Here is a 25121-nt window from a genome sequence, read left to right as displayed (position 1 = left end):
TTAACATTAAACCTGGCAATAGTCATGTATTTAATTTACATATGGACTGAAAGTCAGTATAAAAACATACCCTCACATTTCAAAAACAAATGGGTCTTCGGACACATTGTTTCAATTAGACTTGAGACATAGGTCTTGTACAAGGGCATTAACTGGTGGGCATATTTTTTTCAAACTATTTTGAGTTATTATTCAGGGCCAACAGAAGAGTCACATGTTGCCCTAAAGTACTGTATGTACTAATAGAAACTATAACACAACATAATAATTTAAAAAGTCTCATTTCTGTATCATAGAATTTATTGTATACACTGTTTAAATTGATCAACTAAAATTCATATATTGACCTAAATGCTTATTTAACAAATGTAAATAGAGAAAAGAAAACATGGGTGATGTCAAATAAAGCCCAACCATCAGAATGAAATGTTGACATGAAATTATTTACTTCATTGAAAAAAAAACACAAAATGCTGCAATTGTTTTTATGATATACACATTATACATTCAATAATTCCAACAAAGACTTGTAGTTCTCATAACTTAAATCTCTTGTGAAGGTATTCCCATTCCATGAAGAAAACTGTACATTCAATACATGACATGAATTTTGCATCAATGTAATTTTTAACATGAATATGTGCAAAGAGAGTACAGTTGACACCATCTTGACATGATGTCACTTCTGCACTATGTTATTGTAAGTGGCTTAACAAGATTAAACACACAGAATGACAGTGATATTTATATATATTTACAGTATTTATAAGGGATATTTTCTTTCCTCATTTACATTATAAGAGAAACTAATTTTTTTTTAATTATTATTATTTTATTATTATTGACAAACATCTTGCAAGAATGAAACAATGGTTTTGAGTTATACACAAATCTGCGATGAATGTTGTCTATGAAAGATTTACTCCATGGCACAGTAATTTAGATTGGCCAGATTTTAGATGAGAATGTCCTTCGCTGCCTGTTACGAACTTCTAGGGTTACTAGAGAACATTAGTTGACGCCCTAATGGTGTATTTCTTGGACAAGAATTAGATGTAATAGTAAATCTATACAGAGAAAACAAATCAGGATTTTTAAAGAGATGTGTGACCTAACATGAGAACATCTCAACCTGAATACAATCTACAAGCATTGGATGTTTAGTAACACTAATGCAAGGGAGATCATTTAAACCAAATATGCTTGCAAATTCATTCTTACTTTCCTAAAGAGTTATTTTGTTACAAATGATTCTGCAAAACAAATCATTGATGGAACCATGCATAATATAAAAAAAAAGACATCCTTCATAGATCTAATTACAATGCAACTGGGTGATGTATAATTCTAACATCTATTCATAATGGTTGGGGGTAGGAGGCATTGTTTGATCTTACATGCTAAGTTGGGACAATGTCGGGAAACTAGAATATATTGCAAATGATTACTATAGAGTGTCTGGTCAAAATGTTAGCTACATCACATAAATGTCTGATCATAAAATTAAACATTAAAAAAGAAAATTTTAAGTTCATTGCTACATTAATAATAAAATTAAACACATGTTTAATAAAAAAAAACATGATGGCACATGACAATAATTGTAGAACACAACATGATGGCACATGACAATAACTGTGGAACAAACATGATGGCACATGACAATAACTGTGGAACAAACATGACGGCACATCATTACTTTAGAACACAACATGACGGCACATCATTACTTTAGAACACAACATGATGGCACATGACCAATACTTTAGAACACAACATGACGGCACATCATTACTTGAGAACACAACATGACGGCACATCATTACTTTAGAACACAACATGACGGCACATCATTACTTTAGAACACAACATGATGGCACATGACCATAACTGTGGAACAGAACATGATGGCACATGACCATAACTGTGGAACAGAACATGATGGAACATGACCATAACTGTGGAACACAACATAATGGCACATGACCATAACTGTGGAACAGAACATGATGGAACATGACCATAACTGTGGAACAGAACATGATGGAACATGACCATAACTGTGGAACAGAACATGGTGGAACATAAAATTAACTCCTCCATGTTGACAAAAATGTGAACTTTGCTAGTGAAGGAGTTTTAAATGTCAACACATGGAAAGTATTCTAAGACAACATACACACACACAAGATTATGAAAGGGGAAACTATTGTTTCCATCCACTAACAAAATTGTTCCATACGGTTAAGTTTATAGGTCAGTATAGGTTAATTATTTTTAAATGCTATGTTTTTCCAACAAAACGAAAAAAAACACATAAAAATGAAATAAACAATGTTATATATATGAAATGTAAGATCTGTAAGCTCAGATCAAAGATACATTTTACTGTCAACAAACTAGAAGCAAATATAGTTTTGTCAAATCCTGAGATTTTAGTGTTGAGACAAATGAGTTGGAAACATACTAATGAAAGAATTTCTAGCTCTTAAGAATAAGAAACAAAAAATCTATAAATATGTTGATTTAACGTCAAACAGTATGCATATTACGAATAAAAACTTCACACACTATTACAAAAATTGTTAGGACAATATATAGAAGGACAAGGTTGCTATATGTATACTGAACAAACTGCCATCAGTTGTAATTTCACAAGTGATAGGGAACACTATGTGTATTTTAAAAATATTTTGAGGAGAACTGTGATGTGCAGTCAGTCAATGTAGGGATGGCTAATATAAAATGTAGTAAGCAGTATAAGAGTACAAAGGCTCCACCCTGGTGATCAGCCAAGTGGCAGGGCTAGCAATGATCCACCCTGACTCAGGACTGAAGTTGTTAGCCATGCTGGCCAACCTCCCATTCAACCACCCTAACTAGCTGCCAGGTAATTTCAGCTTGAGCTAACCAAAAAAAAAAAGAAACTTTACAAAATCCACTTTTCTGTTATTCCTTGGCTGTTAACACACACAACAAAAAGATTTCCTCAATTGGAACAACTGATTCAGCTTTATGACTAACTTTGCTTCAAAATAAAACAAATCAGAAAAGTGATGATGTCCAAAAAAAGAAATAAAACTTTGTTTTCTATGAATTGTTTAGCTTCCTTAATACTTTGTGTGAGGGAAAGAAAGCTACTCATTGAGGAAGAAGTTTAAAGATAATTTTGTTAGTATTAGGACTGGATCATTAAGACTATGCTAAGAGAGAGATAATTTCTTAAGCTGCCTTACAATGAGCCAGATGTGCAGGCCAGAAACAATTCAGCAATAAGAACTTGGATCTCATGTTGAGGAAGAGTAAAGAAGATGAGCGGTCATGGACTAAAGACGACACCAATTTACTAACAGTCACGGATGTGGGAAATGTAAGCAAAAGGAAGAAATACGGCTGGCAAAGAAGCCAATTGGCATTAGGAACTGGTACAGGCATTAAAAGGATAGATTGCATATGAAACTAACTGGAGAGGACAGTACAAGAAAGAGGACTCTGAAATTTCATTGCGGGCAGCTCACACCCAATAGAGGTTTAGACTACTGTAAGTATGTATTGAGTAATTTTTTAGGATAATTCTAGGAAGAATTCAAGGGTCAGAAAGTATTAGAAGCTAACAATTCAAAAGATGTTTAAAAATTTGTGTTAAATTTTTTTTGTTCAATATGAAAATTTCCTAGATGCTGTTTCTAATTATAATACTTAGTGAACCATCATCATTTTTGTTTTGGAAATACAGCACAAGAGAACCACAATGAACCCAAGAAACTATTCCTAGAGTTAATGTCACAATGAACCCAAGAAACTATTCCTAGAGTTAATGTCACAATGAACCCAAGAAACTATTCCTAGAGTTAATGTCACAATGAACCCAAGAAACTATTCCTAGAGTTAATGTCACAATGAACCCAAGAAACTATTCCTAGAGTTAATGTCACAATGAACCCAAGAAACTATTCCTAGAGTTAATGTCACAATGAACCCAAGAAACTATTCCTAGAGTTAATGTCACAATGAACTCAAGAAACTATTCCTAGAGTTAATGTCACAATGAACCCAAGAAACTTCTAGAGTTAAATCTCCCGGAACAATAAAACAAGAGAGACAAACACATATAGTTGCCACAAAATTGCAGGAAATAATCAGCTTAAGAGTTTGAAACAACCAAATCCTTTTCTCCTTGATGTGTTTCTCCTAAGTCCAAACTCCTTTCTCATGAAAACAGCAATGTGAATTGTCTGAAAATATGCTTCGGATGATTTGTGCTAAGAATTCATTGTATGGATGTATTTGTTTGTGAAGGCACCTCAGAATATACAGATATCATAAAATATGTTACACAAACCAGCTGCATGGAACATTTTGAAACCAACTTACATATTTTTTGTTTTCTTAATAAATTACATTTTTTATAAGAATGAGAGAAAGGTCAAAAGAAAATGACTGTTTGCAAACTGTTACTAGCCCAGCAGTCTATTTATTATTGAAGAATGAAAAAAGGATGTAGACGAATAATTGATTAGTTTGTTTGATCAGTCAGACTAGAAAGACAAAAGAATAAACAGATCAAGTAGTGCAATTTTAAAACTCATATTTTGTAAAAAAAAATTTAAAAAAATGTAATCTTTTTTTTAACCACCAATGATATGAGCAGTGTATCTTATTATTTTATACATTCAGACTGTTGCTTTGTTTTTGTTTTGTTTTTTTGGTTGTTTTTAATAACTAATAATGCTCTTAAATATACAATTGACAAAAGTATTTCTAATAATTATCAAAAATTTTCAAACTTGTATTGGAGTTCACTAGAAAGCATTATTGTAGAGGAAACAGAAAGTGTTCATATGTAGACTAAAGATTAGAGAGAGTACTCACCTTTTTCAGAAAAATTCAGATTCCTAAGAAGTAAGCATGATTACTAACAAATGCATATTTTTAAAAATGTATACATGCATAACATTACATAACTAGAAGATAGGTTATAACCTCTAAGACTTGAACAAAAATGGGAAATAAGGCAAACTTTAATTTATGAAGACTTCCCATGCCAGATTTCAGATATCTTCAAAGCTACATATTATTTGCAGGTTACATCTGGCAGTAAACATCCTAGTTGTATCATTCCATCAAGAAACCAAAAATAAATAAGAAAACTTAAATGACAAACTAATATTTTCTTTTTAATGTTGTACTTGATTTTCTGAGAATTCAAACCTGTAGGGCAAGCATATTCAATGAAATTGCCATGTCAAATTAATGAAATATTATCAGCCTAAAATAAAATGATTCTACAGTATGAGGATAAACAAAAAACTGAATGAATGAGTATGCAAAGAAAGACACACCTATTATCTGTTATAGTTTTCAAGCTTTATGAAACAATAATATCAAAGTAAAGTAAGAGTAACTTTGCTACATCACTGATCAGCATTCCAAGAAAGGAAACAAACAGAAAATCTTATAAAACTGAAATAATTGAAAATGTATATGATCCAGGTGAAATGTTTTTTGTTTAATGGTGGCAGTGATTTAAAGGAAAGATGATAAAATAACTCTAGCTACCCTGACCTCCACATAGAAACCAATGTCCTAACTGTTCCTTTTTCATTCTCCTCTAACTCCAGCAGAGATTGAGATAAGTATAACTGCTCACATCAATGGTAGATTAGAACAGCATTTCTTAACCTGCTGATGCCTGCCCATCCTAAGTAGCCTACTATAGAAACAAAAGGAGTGATCCAAAGATTTGTTTTGGCCAGCATGGATTCAAAAGGAAAAATCTGAATAGGCCAAGAACACATGGTGTATTATAATTAAAAAAAAAAAGAAAAATTAAACTGATGATACTGAATTTTAGGTTATAGATTTAAATGAGTAGCCAAGAATAAGAATAGCCTTCAACAAAGTTTGCTTAGAAAATATTTTATGCACATTTGGAAAACACAGAAGCTTGATTGATGAATAACCATAGAAAGGTATTTGGGGAAAAAAAAAAATTAAAACAGATGATCTGAAGGTAAAAGCAGAAACTAGGAATACAGAATTTAAACAAAGAATCAAGTCTTAATAAAGAATTTTTTCTCAGGGTATAAGAATGATAAAAGAAATCTCATTGTATATTCTGTGACATAACAGGAAATGTCTTCATCTTGGATTATGTGGTTATCTTATGTTTCAATGTGTAATCTCATTCCTGTAGGCCTGTTGTAGTTTTGTCTATAGTGTTACTTAAAGAAATTTATAATGAAATGAAATTGAAACAAGAAAATACAATGATCATATGAAGCATTTGTTTAGAACCACACCAAAAAAAAAAGTGAAGGACAGTACACTTTTCATTCTTTATGTCTTATTACTTCTAATACTGTTACAAAATTATAAGAGAAGAGAATAACTTGACAGAAGTGACTCGACTTGAAAGTTCTTTGAGAAATGAAGCAGAAATCTGCTGCAGGAAAGCACAGGATGGTGACAGGCAGGGTTTGACTACAGGACCGTCTTGACAATAGGAGGCCAAACCACATGACAAGGCAGCCATACCAAGTGTACCTACATTTCTCTAGCTTCAGCAAAGTTAATGAATAGCAATAAGATTGGACTCTTGATCAACTGCTCTTTATTAAGGGAAAGTATCATGATCTGTGCCCAGAAAGAATTCCATCACATAATAGCAAGCCTAAATATTAACGCAGACCTCTAAGTAAGAAATAGACCAAATCAAAGGAATTGATAATTTTGTTGAAATTTAACTTAGTGTGGATGAAAAACAAAGGCTTTATTAGATTTCATCATTTGTTTGTATGTTCTTATTTTTCTTTTTTTTTTATAATATTCTAGACATTTTTCAAAGGGTTGTTTTTGTATTTGAAAAACAAAGTAGTAAAAGTGTTAACAGTGTAAAAAGTGTTTGGAGTCAGTCAAAGTTGTAAATTAGCCAAATTTAATCCTGGTCAAAGTAGCTAAAAAGACATTTCAAATGTTCTATTAAAGAATTTGGAAAAAAAGGTATGTGTATTACAATTATACCCTATAAGCAAAAGGTGAATGAATAAAACTAATACAATATTAAAAGAACATTTAGATAATCATGTTCAAGCAGGTAACTAGAGAATTTTTGAAGATGAAGTCATTCTAAAGAAGAGACAGAAAACCAAGAAAGTATAAAACAATCATCTCACCAAAGCTCATAGAACAAAGGAAATAGTTTTTGGGTTGTTTTGGTTATTTTAACAAAACAAGTTCTATGGGTTAGTTATTTTAATTGATTCAAGATGACACGACTATGATTTGACTTAATTGGAAATTATTAGGTTACACAAATTAAAAAAATATGAATTAGCATTTTATAAATTGATTATATATTTTTTAAAGTACTTTTTTGTTTTGTTTTTTTGTTTAATAGAAATTTTAATAAATACAATGGGACTTTTTTTTTTTAATTCTTAAAAGGCCAAAATATATTTATGGGACTTTTAATTAATTTAAAAAGGCCAAATATATTTCTCTGATGATAATGACTGACTTAGGGACACATGTAGGATGTAATCATCTTTTTGAAATAACGTCTGTATTTTATAAAATAACATGACTTAATTTTATCTTAACTTGTATCAGAACCAAAGCAGGATATAGAATCACAAAGTTCAACTAATTAAGTTCACAAAATCATTTCAGAAAATCCTAGATAGTTATGAGGTTGTATTCACACTTCTGTAGTCATCACTGCAGCAAAGAAATGTTTAAAATGTAGATGGAAATCATTGCAGAAATACAAATTCATAAAATAAAACCTTCAGGTTCAACAAACTTTTGGTTCACAAATGTTATTTCAACTTTTCTTGACTTAAATAACAAATATATATCTTTTTACACCCAACGTATATGAGGAAAAGGAAGATATGCAAATTGGAAGCTAAATCACTGATCTATACAAATAGAAATTTGGCTTGAGAACATGAGAACATGTTTAGTTTCCAACATAACACTCTATCTTATTGTATAATTCACAGGCATTTCTTCCGAAAAGAAGATTTTTGTCTTAGCCGTGCATGTTAATATGAGACTTAAATTCTAAGTCATTGGTTTTCATGTCTGGTTATGGCAAGCCATTCCATGTTCTGATGACACTAGGAAAGACGTAGCTTATGAATAAGAAATGTTCCCTCATCTAGAAACAGCATAAATAGAAGGTATCAAAATGTGTTAGAACATTTCAAGTTCAGTGGACTAGCTACTGCTGGAGCTAATCATTGCTAATCCCAAAGAAAAAAAATATTAGCAGACCTAACAGATTTTTATTTTCAATCATAGATGGCACCTAAAAGACGAACAAAGAAAATGAAGGTAGACAATAAAGTAGATTCTAAGGTTGATGGGATAGACAGCAATGAATTTTTGCATGACAGAATATCGATTCTATGCTGACAGTCACTGTAGAATACAGGTTAATAACTTTGTAGGCTCACCAAAGTAACTTCAACAAAGTTACACAGAAAAACATCAAAAGTTGATGACAAAAAGTACATGACTATTTATCCTGATTAAAAGGGAAATGGGACTATACTTTAAAAGGGAAGTGGGACTGCAATTAAAAGGGAAGTGGGGCTGCAATGAGAAGGAGAGTGATAAAGATAACAAATAAATGTGACTTTAAAGTCTGTTTCATAATGTTATTCTTCTTATCTTCCTTTCATTTGATCAAACCCATGAATTGGTTTCTGTAACTCAGGGATCAAATTACTAGGTTGAGCAGGAAGGGAAAGACCAGTGTTCAAAATTTGTAAGAAGAAATGTACATTTCTTTCTTTCACCAACAGCTAGAAACAAGAGAAATTTCCTTAGTCTAACTTTAACAATGTTTTTCAGTTTTGGTGAGATGATTGGTTTTAAAGAAATAATAAATGCTGACAAAATTGTTATATTAAAATGGGAGTTCAACTTTTTTTTTCAAAGTTATGATTTAAAAGTTTGTTTGTTTTTTCAATTAACAAAATTTAGTGCTATATACATATTTATGCTATAACAGATCTTATAAAAGTACATTGTATTTGACAGATATAGGTTTTATTGGCATCATGCTTAGCATCATTCTATTTTAGCTTGACGGATAAAAAGTTGCTTTAGTTATCTTATAAATTACAGACGTTACTTCAAAAGAGAAGATAATTACATCCAATGTATATCCGTGTGTCAATCTAGTCAAAAATGTTTGAGACTGAAATTGACGAAGAACTAGGGCCAGACAGGTAATAAAGATCAGTGAAAATAGCCAAGACTAGTGTTTTGATGAAAACTGACAGACATATTTTGTTCTAAGAAGGTCATCAAGCTTGAAAGATGATCATGTGCCCCTGAAGAAAAAACTTGAGACAATTATTCAGTTACATGACATACAAATCTTTCTTAAATGACTACATTCTGTGATTGATGCAGAGAGGAAGACAATGATGAATAAATGCAGATGAGCAAACCAAAAGGCACTCTCTAAAAAATAAAACCATGAAGGAACCAAAACAAAAACAAACATCTTTATACTCAGAATGTGTGGTTAAAAAAAAGCAAACAAGTGGTTTGAACTAAGATACAAAGTATTGCTAGTTTGTTTCTCCTTTTTAAAAGTTGTGTTAAGTTTTTTGGTGGGGAATTTTTATTTTTTTTTTGCATTTGTGTTCGTAGGAAACACAATTTCAGCTTGTTTAATTTGTCTTTCTTCCATTTCCTGAGAATGCTTTAGATCTAAAGAATAAATCAAGTGAGTGTTCGTTTTTCTGGGGGTTTTTTATTCTGTGTGTGACAGGAGGGAATAGAGTTAAATGAAAGACATTGAATGATGATTTCTATGTAATGAAGTATTATATAAATATATGTATATATATATATATAAAGTATAATTTAAAAATATAAATGTACAAGACTGTTAAAACTTGTTTTTACATCATGTTGTGCTGCTCAAACAATTAAAAAAAAAACACATTGTTATAGCACCATCAGTCCCCCATTTAGGAACAAGCAAAGACATGACTCCGGTGCCTTGCTGACATGTAATACCAGGTATGTACTCAACGCCATTAGGATATGTATTTAGAAAGACAATGGTATAGACTATCAATAGGGCTCACATTTGTTCTGCTAGAATAAACATGCCAAAAGTTAGAACAAAAGGGAGGGGGAAAAAAAACACAATCACAACAGCTTCTTGCACATTGACTTTCAAAACTAGACTCAGTTCACGTACTCTTGCCTCGTGCAAGGGCCAAACATGGCACTTAACTGACCCCTCAGGTCTTCATCAACAAACAATGAAAATCATCGACCCATAGACTGACCTTTGAGTCAAATGAATTTTACTGACTATGGAATCAACTTTTTATCCAACAAAAAAAAACTGAAAAGAAAAAAACATGAATAATTCATAAAAGAATGGTTCCCCTTTCTCCAATGTTAATGAGTTAACAAGAGCCGGCAAACATAGTTTAAGAAACGCTGCCGAAGAAATTGATATTATTGCACTGACTGATCAAGTTTTTAAGCCACTTGAGGATATTTGTCCAGGCCAGTCTGTGAGAGACAACCAAGAGACCAGGAACACTGTCATACCCACCCAGAGACTGACAAGAAAAAAAGTATTAAAAATAACTCGAGATTATCAATTCAATCATTATAACCAGAGACTACCTCAACAACCAGAAACTGTCCAACAAATTCAGACAACCATTAACACTCATTCTAGAGATGTGCAAAGGAGGGTTTTATTCTAAAAAAAAATTAAACATTTATATTAGTATTAAAAAAGAAACAGAATGCCAAGTGATTGGTTCATTCCAAGTTTACCTGCAGATAACCAAGACTCATGAAAGAAAAAAAACGAGAATTACCAATGAAGAAATGCACTGGAGAAATTTAATTATTCAGACTTCTGTGAAACATTGAAACCTGCTCAAAATTTTGACCAAGTCAAGTAGAATCTTTAAAAAAGTCTCTTTTTTTAGGAATTACAAATATACAATATTAAAGAAGTAGAGGATATTTCTTATTTCATTTAGGCCACAAACTAATGACTCAATTTCATAACTTAAATCTATTTACCCATAAGAGGTGAAACTTTCAATAGAGTTATAAACCTAACCAAATTTCAGCCTTTCTCAAGACGGGATCACTGTAACCAAGTCCAGCTAACTCATCACAGGTAGTGGAAACTTCTTTGTTTTCAAATTATAGTGCTACATATAAAAATCTATACAATAATTACCAACCAATGCAGGTATGAGGAATCTCTATCTGACTCTTAATTATGAAAAAGAAAGAAACAAGAGATTCAAGTTTACTTTAAAGTAACAGTATTGCTTGATTTAAATCTTAAAATATCAATTCATAATGCTTTCGTTAAGAGTTTTCAAGTTTTTTCACAAGAAATATAAAATAAGGAGACAGAAGAGATATTCACTAATGAAACATGGTGATTCTACTAGTTCTAAAATGATGATAAATAAAAGTGAAGATATATGCATGACTAGAGGGTCACTTACTGATGTTTCCCATAATCTCAATTAAAGCATAGAGTGGTTATGGCTGTAGAGAGATTTAAGTCAATGCACACAACAAAATAATTTTGTTTTGTCTATGCTCAAATTGCTGAAAAGAGATTTCCTTAATTCAATGAGATTTTCTAATAATAGTGTCAGTACTCAGATCAGTTGTTTTATATGTTCCAAGAGTTGTTGGTACAATTGTAAGCCTATAGAAACATAAATAAAACTAAAGAATCTGTTTTTTTTTTAAATATAAAATAAATAATTGATGTCTAAATTATCCACTTTTTTTGAATAAAAGGAATACTTGTAAACATATCACAAAGTCACAATTTGACTAATAAAACAAAAACAAAATATTAAATTAATAAATTCATACATTTCAAATCTCATTCTTTTCACAGCCTTGTCTTGCGCAAGGAAAGGGGGGCATCTAATAAGGGCTAAAGAGATTTAACTGGGTACTCATTTTAAAAAAAAAACATTTTTACATGACATATACTTTTTCAAATCCCATGTTTCGCTCCCTGCAGATAGGGCAATTTTGGCCCATTAGCCTGGAGGCGCAGGTGTCACAGCAACACAGATGTTTGCAAGGTAAGAATACAATCTGAGATGGTTGAACAAGGCAGACTTTACAGCTAGCCACTGGGAATTCCTCTGAAGAAGAAGTATCAGGTTCTGATGAATTTTCAGCATCCGAGGAAGACAGGGAATCTTCATCATCATCTAGAGATTAAATACCAATAGAAGACTATTGAGAAATGATACAGAGAACTTTCATTAATTTCTTGACATAAAAATCAAACAAAGTACAGATATTCCTATTCCTAACTATGAGCATAAGCCCCGTACAAATAAAATCTAGTGAGGCTGGGACAAGGATAAGATATGGAGAGAAATGGTACATGTTGCGGTTCAGGTTACTATTTGTATGGGGACAGGGAGACCTTAAAACACACTGCCCAGTTCCTTTCACATGGTCTAAGAGAATAGTTTCAGCATGTCACTTTTCACAAAATTTCATATCAGGAGTTGAATAACAATACCAAAACAAAACCTGAGACAAACCAATTACAATGTGCAAGTGTTTTGTTGTTGTTTTGTTTTTTTTGCATTAAAGGATGTCCTCATCCCAAGTCTCATCAAACTTTTAAACCAGGAAAAAACATAATTCCTGTTCAAATTAATCCACATTCTTATAACTTTTTTCTCAGTCTCTCTTTCCATTTTCTTTAGCATATTTTACTATTGCTAATTAATTTGAAATGAAACTCTCCAATTCTGCTTTGACAAAAATGCAGATATTTTTCTGTAACAATACACTGACAATGTTAATGTTAATACTACATAAGCACTCCCCTGACCAAGACAGAATTACTAAACAGAGGAAATGATGCCAGCAGCATAATGGCATCCAAGATTCACACTGTCCTTGTGTTGAATAGTACATTTGCCCAGAATGTGGCTGGGGATTTTCAACACCCACTTTGCAAGTTTTTTATGGTGTGAAAAATATGGTAATTTATATCATTCTTTAAAAAAAAAAGGTTTCTATAGGTCCATTGAGCCACAAGTTTTACAAAAAAAAAAAAATGGACTTTCAAAATTTCAAGTCGCATTTCTTTCCAAGTCAGTTGTCATAAAACATGTACGATAGGAAAAAAATAGAAGAATGTAAGGAGGAAGATAGATGGGGATATGACAAAATATCAATGTAAAGTCATGTAAGTCTCCAATACTTCACATAAGTAACTAGACAAAAATGTATACCTTATTTCATATTATAAGTTACAAACACGTAACATAAAAGAAAGTGTTTTTTTTTAAGACAATTAATCCTTTATGAAGCTGATGTATGTTTCCAAAGAGTGATTCTTTAACTTTTAATAACTAACGAATAATACAAAATGGAACATTTTTTTACCCCACCCCAACGCCCACCCCCCCCCCCACCCCCACCCATGAAAAAAATCCCTGGTCAAGCGAATGTATAAATCTACTCAGAGTATATACAATTTTAATGATAGACCTATGTTCCTGAACGCCTATTTATTTATTTAACTATTTAATGAATAAGGCCTACAAGCAAAAATACCCGCTGATGTATGTCTGTTCAAGATAAAGATTGCCTAGACCTAAAGAGAAATTTTAATTAATTTTCAATATACTTTGAAAAATTATAACTGTCAAACTAGAGTTTTTGACAGTGATGCCAATCAGCTGGTATTTCTTTTCCAAAAATATACTGTTTAATTTCTAGGAAAATCATTAGAACCGTTTTCAATAACTATGTGTCCACCCACCCACCCTTTTGTTTTTTGACCCGATGAAGAATTTGCAAGCTGAAAAGAGGAATTGAAAAAGAATATAATGTCCAAGGCTAATGCATAATGTTGTGTAATTAGCTTTAATACAGTACTTAAACTTGAGACCAGAGACCTATCATGAAAAAAAATATTTTTAAGCCTACGTTTTTTAAAGAATATTTCTAAAAGATTTAAAAGATTACATCTAACTATAAAAAGAGTTAAAATAATGTCAACTCTCACCACTTCCATTGATTCCCTGTTCTCTGCGCTCCAATTCTGCTCTCAAAGATTTGATGTGCCTTTGAAGATCTTCTAATTCTTTATCTTTCATCTGAAGTTGTATGGAGTTTTGCTCTAGTTCTTGATTTTTTCTTTCAATCACCTGATCTTTCTGTTCTATGATCTAATCACATACACAGAAAAAATGACATGTAACAGTGTCTTTGTTGTAGTTAATTTTCAAGGGGATATAGAAAAAAAGATAGTGGAATAGCAACCTCTTTCTGTTTGTCAGTCTATGTAAATTCAACTAATTAAAATAAAGAAGTTATTGTCAATGCCTGTGGTCCTCCACTTTTTTCAGTTATGGGTCTACATCACACCTGAGTCTGTACAGACATATCACTAGATCTAGAATCAACATTGAGACAGTTCTCATGCCATGTTTGTTCTTAAGGAACATGGCCTTTTTTTTGGTATGTTATCAAACAATTGAATTAAAGAAAAGTAAAAAGAGAAACTACAAAGTTTCGCATACAAATCTTACAACAGATTTGTACTTTTAGGGTATGACATGGCAGCACATCTGTAACTACTCATTTACTACCGCCAAAACTAATTTTAATTTCATACAAAACATGTTGAACAAACATAAGCACACACATTTGTATGGCTGCCTGGTCATACTTCTGATAGTCTGGTTCTCTGCTCACTGTCATCCACTGCATTCCTGCAGGAGGTTTGGGCTAGAAAGTAATAATCTTCATTTTTTAAATGGGCGGCCAAAACTTATATGAAAAAACACTTTTGCTGACCTCAAACAGGTTAAAGAGGTGATTGACAGAAGAAAAACAAGATCCCCATGGTAGACAATATGAAAGAAAGATATATAGTAAAACTTAGAGGGTTCTGTCAGAGAAATTGAAGAATCTTCACTACCCATTCTATGTACTAGACCACTAATGACCAAATATGACAACAATACTATATACAAGACAAGAAGAAAACAGAAAACAAATCAACCAAAAGACAGACACTTACCCCTTTCTGCTGTTGTATCTGTCCCACAAACTGCTGCTCCAACTCAGTCCTAACTTCCAAGTCCCTCCACTGCAATTCAAAAGCAGTGCGCTGCAACTCTGATTTAGTGGCTTGGATTTCTTGATCCTTGACATAGAGCTGTGTTCGGGTGACTTGTATTTCCTGTTGGTATGCTGCCTCTTTCACTTTGCTTTCCTGGATTTCCTGACTTTTCTCACAGAGAGTCAGGTAATTCTCATCTGCTGCCTTCAGGAGTCCAACCAGCAAATGAGTATTTGGATAATTTCCACCTGAATAAAATTTACATAAGAAAACAAAATAATGATATTTTGCATAATATTAATAACACTGAAATACATTATTAAAAAAATTTTCAATGTATTACTGGCAATCACTTTAAAATAAAAACGAAACCAAAATGTACGATTTATTGAAATAAAAACATTTATATGAAATTATTTTAATGTTTTTTTTATTTTCATTCTTAAGAATGAATGGGATGTGTGGCTGAGTGATATTAACTGCTTGGCTACCTACTGATGGGGTTTGAGTTAGAAACCTGAATGAAGCTAAGTTGTGTTTGCTAAGTGCCTAAGTGACTCAGATACCCCCTTCCCCACTGGTCCACTAAAAAGATGTTCTATGCAAAAGTGGAGGCGCTGTGCTGAGCGGTAAAGCGCATGGCTTCCGAATCCTGGTGAAGACTGGGATTTTTAATTTCAGGATCTTTGGGTGCCTCTGAGTCCACCCAGCTCTAATGGGTACCCTACAATAGTTGGGGAAAAGTAAACGCAGTTGGTCATTGTGCTGGCCACATGACACCCTCATTAACCGTGGGCCACAGAAACAGATGACCTTTACATCATCTGCCCTATAGATTGCAAGGTCTAAAAGGGAACTTTTTATATGCAAATGTAATTTAAAAAAAAAAAAAAAAACACTTCACTTTCCCAACCCAATAATAAAAAATTCAGTCTGCAAAAAAAAAAATTAGATGTACTAAACCTAGTTTTATAAACAAGCTATTACTTTTATCATATTGTTAATCAGTAAATAAAATTTAAAAAAAATGGTGTGTTCAGGTTTTATCATTATTACATTGATTTCTATAGAATCAAAAAGGTCCTTCACAAGACTATCAACTGAGTGGGTATCAAGTGTAAGTATAAAAAATGTCACAAGATGTTTTGGTCAGGTCAGCATTTTTCTTTAATGCCCCAGGACACTCTAGCTTATCCTTTGGTGTCAACAAAACATGGGTGGCAATCACAGGTCATAAGCTACACTGCTCAATGGGCAAAAAAGAAAAGTGGCTGGCTCCTCTACCACCAAAGAGAATGCCACCTCAACTTGCGCTATATGTGGTCGGGAATGCCAATCAAGAATAGGGTTTCACAGTCACATGAAAAAGTGTTCTACAAGATGAACCATTATTGTTCTACGACTGAGGGAGGCCAATAACAAATATAAAAGAGACTCAAAAGAAGATATCTTCTATTTATTAAATGATTTGGTCTAAGTAACTCACTCATTAACTAAATGAATTTGGGAAATCTGCAATGAATAAAATGGTTTATTCTCTGAGTGACTCACTAGCAACCTACATCAGACAGATTGAATTTGGGAAATCTGTTTGAATAAAATGGTTTGCTCTCTGAGTAACTCACTAGCGCAACCTACATCAGACAGATTGAATTTGGAAAATCTGCTTGAATAAAATGGTTTGCTCTCTGAGTGACTCACTTGCAACCTACATCAGACAGATTGAATTTGGAAAATCTGTTTGAATAAAATGGTTTGCTCTCTGAGTGACTCACTAGCACAACCTACATTAGACAGATAGAATTTGGGAAATCTGCTTGAATAAAATGGTTTGCTCTATGAGTGATTCACTAGCAACCTACATCAGAGAGATAGACAGATTGAATTTAGGAAATCTGCTTGAATAAAATTTTTTGCTCTCTGAGTGACTCACTAGCGCAGCCTACATTAGACAGATTGAATTTGGGAAATCTGCTATGAATAAAATGGTTTGGTCTCTGAGTGACTCACTAGTTAAGTTAAAGAATTTGATGACAGCATGAGCTATTTGCTCTTGGGTGTACTGACATGCCATGGCTGCCTTGATTGCTTCCAGGTCTAACCCCAAGGACACAGGAGTGGACGCTGAAGATGATGTAACTGAAGGTTCTGGTACTAATGCTGCTGTTGATGATGATGATGATAAACTTGATTCTAAAGACAAAGATGAATCTTGTTCTAAAAAGTCAAAAGAAAGAAAGAAAATACAATTTACTTTCAAGCATAAAAATATTCTCTATTGGAGATTTTCTAACATGGTGGCAAATCCATAAATAGCAAGTGTATGGTATAAATAAAGTTTTGATAGGCTGGGTTTTTTTTTCAAGTTATAAAAAAATTTAATTGTTATGCACTTTGAAGCACTTTTGAATGTGTTCTGTTTGTATCTTTTATTTAGTTAATACCCTGAAGTTTAATTTCGCTTCTTTGACAATGTTTACTTTATTATGAAAATCTCCAATAAGAATTTTCTTAGCACTTATTTGAGTCACAGCTTTATTAAAAAAAAAAAGGACAAAAACAACTTTTTAATTTTTTATGAATTAAAAAAAAAATGTACATAATAAAAATTGTAAGAGCTACGGAAGATTTTCAAAACCAAACAGTTGGAAACCACAAATATGAAATGATGTTTGTTTTATTTATCAACAAAAATTGTAAGCCGAAGTCAAATCTAGTTTGACAAACATGATATATTATAAAAACTAAAAAACTGAGTAGCTCTAAAATATGATATTTATATTTTAATGCCCTATAAAAATTTACCTTGAGACTGTGATGCTCCTTCATAGTCTGCTTCTACCTTAAGCTTAAAATAAAAACAGATATTTATTAATATTTTTTTAAAAATTGGGGGGGGGGAGGTGGGGGGAGACAAAATATAAGTAAAAGTAGTACTTTTTAATTAATTTTTTTTTTCTTGTCTGTCATGGAGAAAAAAATATATTTACTATTTCTTTTTGAGCTTGATCAATGAATTCTTTCCCTTTTGTCTGCATTAAGAATACACACTGAGAAGAAGCCTTTGCATGTTGTGTTACTGGAACAGCATCTTGAGTCCAATTGAAGAGACCAACACCACAGGCATAACACTTCACTTTGTCCATAAAGCCTGGAGCACATAATACAGTACAGGATCATAATCCAGGGATATTTTTTCTTATTATTAAATTTATTTTTTTCTTAGTAAGTGAAGATTTCAACAACTAAACAAATTCAGCTTTAAGGAGATAAAATTTTTTATTTTTTTTATGTAATTTAATTTTATTAGTTTACTTTTCTTTACATTATTACATTAAGCTGTTAAGTATTGAAAATAAAATGACAAAATTTTTTCACAAATAATTTTTATAATAAATTTTATTGTAATTGATATTGATAAATATATGTCATTTAAAAGTAATCACAATTTTTTTTTTATGTTTTTAAAACACTTTAGACTCACTAAATTAATTCCAGCAAAAATATAAATGATAGCTTAGCAATATTTTTTTTTAATTGTTCTGGTAAAAAATAGAAATATGTTTCATTGAGCATTAGAATGCATGACTAAAGCCATGTATAACTCATCTAATCAAAAGAATGAAAGACAAAACTTCATTTTATGTTTTTAAAGAGGTAACTAGTTTTTAAATAGTTTTTTTTCAAGTGAAAAAATATTCATATAATTTGTTACAGAAAAAAAAAAAAAAATCAAAGCACTGAAATTTAACAGATAAACACAAACTGGAACAAGTTATTACCCTACTACTGTGAGTGCTAGAAAATATAAATATTAAAAGTTCAGCGGATGATTGGCTGAATAGTTCTTTTTTTGTCTAAAAAATGGATCAATATGAGATTTAAAAAAAAACATCTTGATAGTTTTTATTCAATGGTTTCTTTTTTATTTTTTTTTTATTTGAAATATATTCATGTTGCAAGTTATTTTTCTCAAGATATAAATTTAAAAAAAAATATTATATGACAAGTTGGATATTTTCAAATATTGGAGGCTATATAAAAAAAAATATATAAAAAAGCTACCCTGCCTTATACTTTTGAAAAACAATCAAGAAAAATTGTGCAGCTAATGCACTATTTAATAAGTAATTAATGCAATATAAGTAATTATTTGAATGTTTTTCAGGCCTGAACAAGAGAGACGTGGATGACAGACAGGTGGTTGAAGGTTGATTTACTTTACACCATGATAAAAATAAACTTGATTCTAGATTAGTAAAAAAAAAAATTTCTTTGATAAAAAAATGTCAAGAAATTACCTGAGTAATAAAATCCTGCTTCTGCCATGATACTTGCTGGAAATATAACTGCCATTAACTTAGGCCATGTCTTAAAAGTGCCCAATCTTGCAGATATTTCTTCAAATTCAGGGTGTTTAATGACGCATTTCATTTTTAATGAACTAGCTTTGGGGCTTCTGATGTCATTGAGATGTTTTGCACGAACCTTTTCTCGAATCATTCTCTCAGCGTTAATAGGAATATTACCAACATCATACAATTGCACAAATGGACAACGAGGTGATTTTTCTGCATGTTTAGACTCTAAATCTAAAATGTTGATTGACTGATTGTCAAATCTGATGTTGCAGAACACACATATTACTTCTCGACTTGTAGCATCATAGATAAAACCAGATTCCGCATATGTGGCTGCATCAGGCGTTATAATATTTTTGAAAGTAAGCAATCTATGACTCTCAAATAACATCAAATAGCCGCCTTCCTTTGGAAGAAACGGATGCTGAATGTCTAATGCACTACAAATGTTCGCTTTTGATGGTGATACAGTTTCATCCCAAGCCTGAGGCTCACTACCACAATTTTCATTGTAGATTGAATGCTTCTGAATCCAATCTGATACATTCTTCTGATTTGAAAATAAAGATGTTGTGGAAAATGTTGGTGGTGGAGTGTTGAGAAAAGCACATTTATGATTTAGTGTACGATGTACAGCCAAAGGAGATTCTCCAGACCATCCTTCATATTTCACTCCACATGAACTACATTCAACTTGATCAGTCAGATCTTTACCTTTCGTCAGTGGTCGAGCAAATCCTGCTTCTGCTAATTTCAATGGAGAATTTGAGAATTTATAATCGTTCGGTAGGGGAGACAAGGAAAAAGTTTGTAAGCGCATATAAAGAGATGTTAAACCACAATTTGTTGCATTATCCATGCTGGCGAATAGTGTATATACGTAAAGAAAAATATATTATTATCAAACACAAAAAAGTTCACGTAGATTAATTTTTTTTTAATTTAGTGATTAATAGCTATCGGAAACTACTCCTTCGGCCATTTGTTTACCAGGGGGTGTAACTCAAATGTCATTTTAGTTAACTTCATATTATTCCCCGCGTCATTTATTGAGCTGCTTTGTAGACTATTCTAAATATTTTTTACTGGACATCTCTAGATCTAGTCTATCTAGATCTAGATCTTGATCTTGAATTGATAATTGCAAAATGCAAACAATATAATCTATTCAATGCACTTTAAAAACTTTTGTTTTGTTTTTAATACTTTTTTTCCATAAAAACTAATCATCTAAAGTTTTCTTCTATGCATTACCTATATATATATTCTGAGTGACTGCATTAGTCTGACATTTGACTTTTGATCCAAAAGAAGTCTTCTTGTAGCGCCTTACCATGGACATATAGGCCTATGTCTAAGCGCCACACTAAGATCTAGATTTCTATCTAGACTCCAGAATTCTTCAAAATCGCAATGGATATCTATTATATAATCTCGGTTAGACTATCAATCGTCCGGCAAAAGGAGGACATGTCCGCCTTTTTTTTGGTGGGGGGGGGGGTCGTTCTTCCGTCTATGAGATATTGGTGTGCTAATAGGCTATGTTTATTGCGTCATTGTTTGTTGTGAATGTTTTGTGAGAAAGTAATTAACAGGAAGTGAGGCAATACAAAAGATAGTCTTCTATGTCTACTTGTATAAACACAAAGTCTCTGTTATTATTATTGTTATTATTAATTAATGTCTACAGTAGGCCTAATTTATTTATTTAGGCTCTCTGTGACAACAGAACAAAGTGTCAGATTTTGATTAGGTGTCAGATTGGTTTAAAACATAATGTCCTCACCCCATACCAACATGGCTTTAGGAAATATAGATCATGTGAAACACAACTAATAGGACTAATTGATGATTTTACAAAAGGTTTAGATAATAGTGAACAAATAGATGCTATCTTACTAGATTTTTCTAAGGCTTTTGACAAAGTTCACCACCATAGTTTGCTTAAAAAATTAAAATATTTCGGCATTAATGGTCCACTGCATCACTTTCTGATAGGGAGAGAACAAACTGTAATAATAAATGGCTCTAAATCAACACCGATAACAGTAAACTCAGGTGTACCTCAAGGAACAGTCTTGGGTCCACTACTATTTTTAATTTACATAAATGATTTACCAAATTGCATTACTTCAGGAACAAAAGTCAGATTATTTGCAGACGATTGCATAATATATAGAACAATAAAAACAACACAAGACACAGATATTTTACAAAGAGAATTAGATGAATTACAGAAATGGGAATCAAATTGGAGCATGTCTTTCCACCCAGAAAAATGTCAGTTGTTAAGAGTAACAAAAAAACTAAAACAAATTAATTGCACTTATCTTATTCATGGCAAACCAGTAACACAGACTAACAACGCAAAATACCTAGGTGTTATAATAAATGAAAAACTGTCATGGAATCCACATATTGATGAAACTACAAAAAAATCAAACAAAGCATTATGATTTATTAAAAGAAATTTCTATAAATCAAATAAGAACATAAAACTAAAATGTTATTTAACCTTGGTTAGGCCAATAATAGAATATGCATCCTCTGTTTGGGACCCCTCAACTCAAGAAAACATTAAGAAACTAGAACAGACACAAAATAGAGCAGTGCGATTCATAACAAACGAATATTCACATGTGACTAGAGTAACACCTTTAGTAAAATCACTAAATTTAGAAAGCCTTCAGGACAGAAGGCTCAAAAGTAAAGTAGCAATAATACATAAAACACTGAACCATAATCTTCAAATACAAAAACAAAATTTAATAAAATACTCTGAAAGACACAAAGATAAAGGCACATTCCTCGTCCCATATGCTAGGACAAATTTGTACAAATACTCCTTCTTCCCTAGTGCTATTAGAGCATGGAATGGGTTGCCTGAGCTAGCCAGGAAAACCAGTGACTTGGCAGAATTTAAGTCATTGGTTAATATGCATGACTAAATGCATGACGCGTAGGACGTAATCATCTTCTTTTTTGAAGTAACGTCTGTATTATATAAGATAAGAAGATAAGCGCTGGTAACAGGTAGTGGTTTCTAAATTGCAAAAAAGTACATTTTATTTGTATCAATAATCAAGTGGTGTCGTTAGTTCATTTTGTTTTAGATCTAGACATATAATCTATACGAATAATGGAATTATTCGGTCCTCCTAAACCGTTGTCACTATACGGTAATCTGTCTGAAAGATGGAAAAAATGGAGGCAAAGTTTTGAAATGGTAACTGTTTATGGTCGCCACTGAAAAGAATACGAAGCCCGAGCCAGTGAAGAAAGCTTTATTGTTACACCTGATCGTTGAACCCGCTCGAGACATCTACAATAGGCTTACTTTTCAAGTAAGTGAAGTAATTGAGACAAAGTAATTGAAAGGTTTGAGAATCATTTTTTTGCCTAAGTCCAACAGTGTGTCTGACAGATTTAAATTCTTTACAAGAAATCAGAAGGACGGTGAAACGTTTGAACAGTATTATACTGAGTTGAAGAATTTGGCAAAAGAATGCAAGTTTGACAACCTTCGAGATGAACTCATCAGAGATCGATTGGTATGTGGCATACAGTTGGATCGATTGAGAGAGACTTCTGAGAGATGTAGACTTAACTTTAGAGAAAGCAGCAATCATAGTTCGTGCTGACGAGCATACCCAGAACCAAATGATATATATGAAAGGACAAATGTAGATGCTGCTTATAAATTAAAGAAGACAGAAGATAGAAAGCCAGTCAAAAGCTGACAGGAAAAAATGGTAACGAATCATGTAACAAGTATCATTAGAGATTGCAGATCTTGTGGTAGATCTCATGTAAGATACAATTGCCCAGCATTCGGACAGACATGCCGAAAATGTAAAAAGAGAAATCCTTTCGCTGCAAAATTTCGTTCGAAACACTTCAAGGCTGTTGATTCAATGGAAGATGAAAGTCAAGCAAGCCAAGTAAATGAGTTGTGGTTTGAGGCCATTGGTACCGACAACAATGTCAAAGTTTGGATGGTTGATGTCAATATTATGGGAAAAATAGCCAAAATGAAGATTGACACAGGAGCACAAGCTAATGTGGGCAACCGTACTTTGACATAATCTTCCAGAATCCTTCTCTGCTAACAGTGTCGAATGCCTTTGTTAGGTCGACATATATAGAGAAGAGGTCAGCATTTTGTTCTTGGCATTTTTCCTGGAGCTGCTTGCCGCAAAGACCATGTCAATGGTTCCACGCTCTTTTCTGAAGCCGCATTGGCTTTCTTGTAGTAGACCATGTTCTAGGTATTGCATGAGCCGATTTAGTAGGATGCGTGCGAGGATTTTTCCAGCAATAGAGAAAAGAGATATTCCTCTGTCGCAGATTTGGCGGTTTCCTTTTCGATTGTATAGATGGACAATTGTGGCATCTTTAAAGTCTTGTTGTAATGACTCTTGTTCCCACATAATTAAGAACAGCTCGTGAAGTCTTTCAATCAGGGCTAATCCACCTTATTTGTAGACCTCTGCTAGAATGGAGTCAGCCCCTGGGGCTTTTCCGCTTGTATTGAGAACCTTTTCAAAATGCTCGGCCCAGCGTTTTAGGATTTCTTCCTTATCTGTCAAAAGGATTGTCCCATCAACATTTAGTATAGGGGATGATCCTGACTTTGTGGGTCCATAGACTTCGTTTATGGCATGGAAGAAGTTCTTCATGTCGTGCTTGTCAGCCAATTCCTGTATTGTTTCCACTTTTTTGCTTAGCCAGGTATCTTGCATTTGGCGTAACTGTTTTTGCACATTTTTGCGGATGTTTGTGTATGCATGTTTAGTGGACTGGGAGTTTGGGTTGTTTAGATACAATTTATGGAGCTTGTGCTTTTCATCTAATAGTTTTCTGATCTCAGTACTGTTTTCATCAAACCAGTCCTGATAAAGGAGTTTTAAAATCTTTCTGTTCTAGCCTTACTGGAAAGGAGCCGTCTACTTCGTCCAGATCTGATGTAACTGTGGTTTAATGGGTGCTAATTGTCTTTAAGATATATGTTTGTTTTGGAAAGGCATCTTTCAAAAAAATGTTCTTCAAGAAATGTTAGCCGTGTTAGAATGATATATGATGCTTTTTTACAAAGCTTATATCAACTCACTCTGTCAGGTAATAAGTTTGTATACGTTATTTCTCCCACACCCAATACCAGATCAAGCTGAAAATTTGCACAATTATTTCTTTTACCTGACAAAACAAAAGTCATTAAAAAAAATTATCCAAGTAGTTAATCAACTATTTTATTTCGTAGCTCGAACAAGAGAAAGAAATTGTACTTAACTTATGTGGTGGGATAAGTTGAATTATTCTGGACGAAGTGGTCGACTCCTCCCAGTAAGGCTAGAACAGAAAGATTTTGAAACTCCTTTATCTCACTTTCAGTCAGGGTGTCAATGTCACTTGTCGTCACCGAAAAGTACATAAAAGCCTAAATCATAAAGCTCTGTAGTATGTGTGTGCGTAGTTACGAGTGTAAAGGTTGTTCGTGTTTGCATCTTAGACTATAAAAAGATTGTTATTGTTATAGCAGTAATTCTGAGGTGGACAATTACTGTCATACTGAATTTCCATTTGTTTGGACCTATAAAATTATCTTATCTTATAGTCTTATT

General features: G+C 32.6%; 1 protein-coding gene across 2 annotated transcripts; it reads right to left on the bottom strand.

Annotated features, from left to right (window-relative positions):
• Positions 1-1553: 1553 nt before the first annotated feature.
• On the bottom strand, positions 1554-20482 carry LOC106072706 (death-associated inhibitor of apoptosis 2-like). 2 transcript variants are annotated; one of them, XM_056021388.1, is made up of 7 exons: positions 19441-20482; positions 18130-18290; positions 17945-17987; positions 17150-17356; positions 15098-15387; positions 14078-14240; positions 1554-12254 (listed from the first exon to the last, which is right to left on the bottom strand). In XM_056021388.1, the coding sequence occupies exons 1-7, from the start codon at positions 20357-20359 to the stop codon at positions 12013-12015; spliced, it is 2025 nt and encodes a 674-aa protein (XP_055877363.1). In that variant the 5' UTR covers positions 20360-20482; the 3' UTR covers positions 1554-12012. The 2 variants fall into 2 exon arrangements, with proteins under 2 accessions (XP_055877363.1, XP_055877371.1); XM_056021396.1 differs by having other exon boundaries at positions 17207-17356.
• Between the last annotated feature and the right edge of the window lie 4639 nt (positions 20483-25121).

Source organism: Biomphalaria glabrata, chromosome 1 (genome assembly GCF_947242115.1).
Source record: "Biomphalaria glabrata chromosome 1, xgBioGlab47.1, whole genome shotgun sequence".
Taxonomy (NCBI): Eukaryota; Metazoa; Mollusca; class Gastropoda; family Planorbidae; genus Biomphalaria; species Biomphalaria glabrata.
This window is presented reverse-complemented; position numbering and strand designations above follow the sequence as displayed.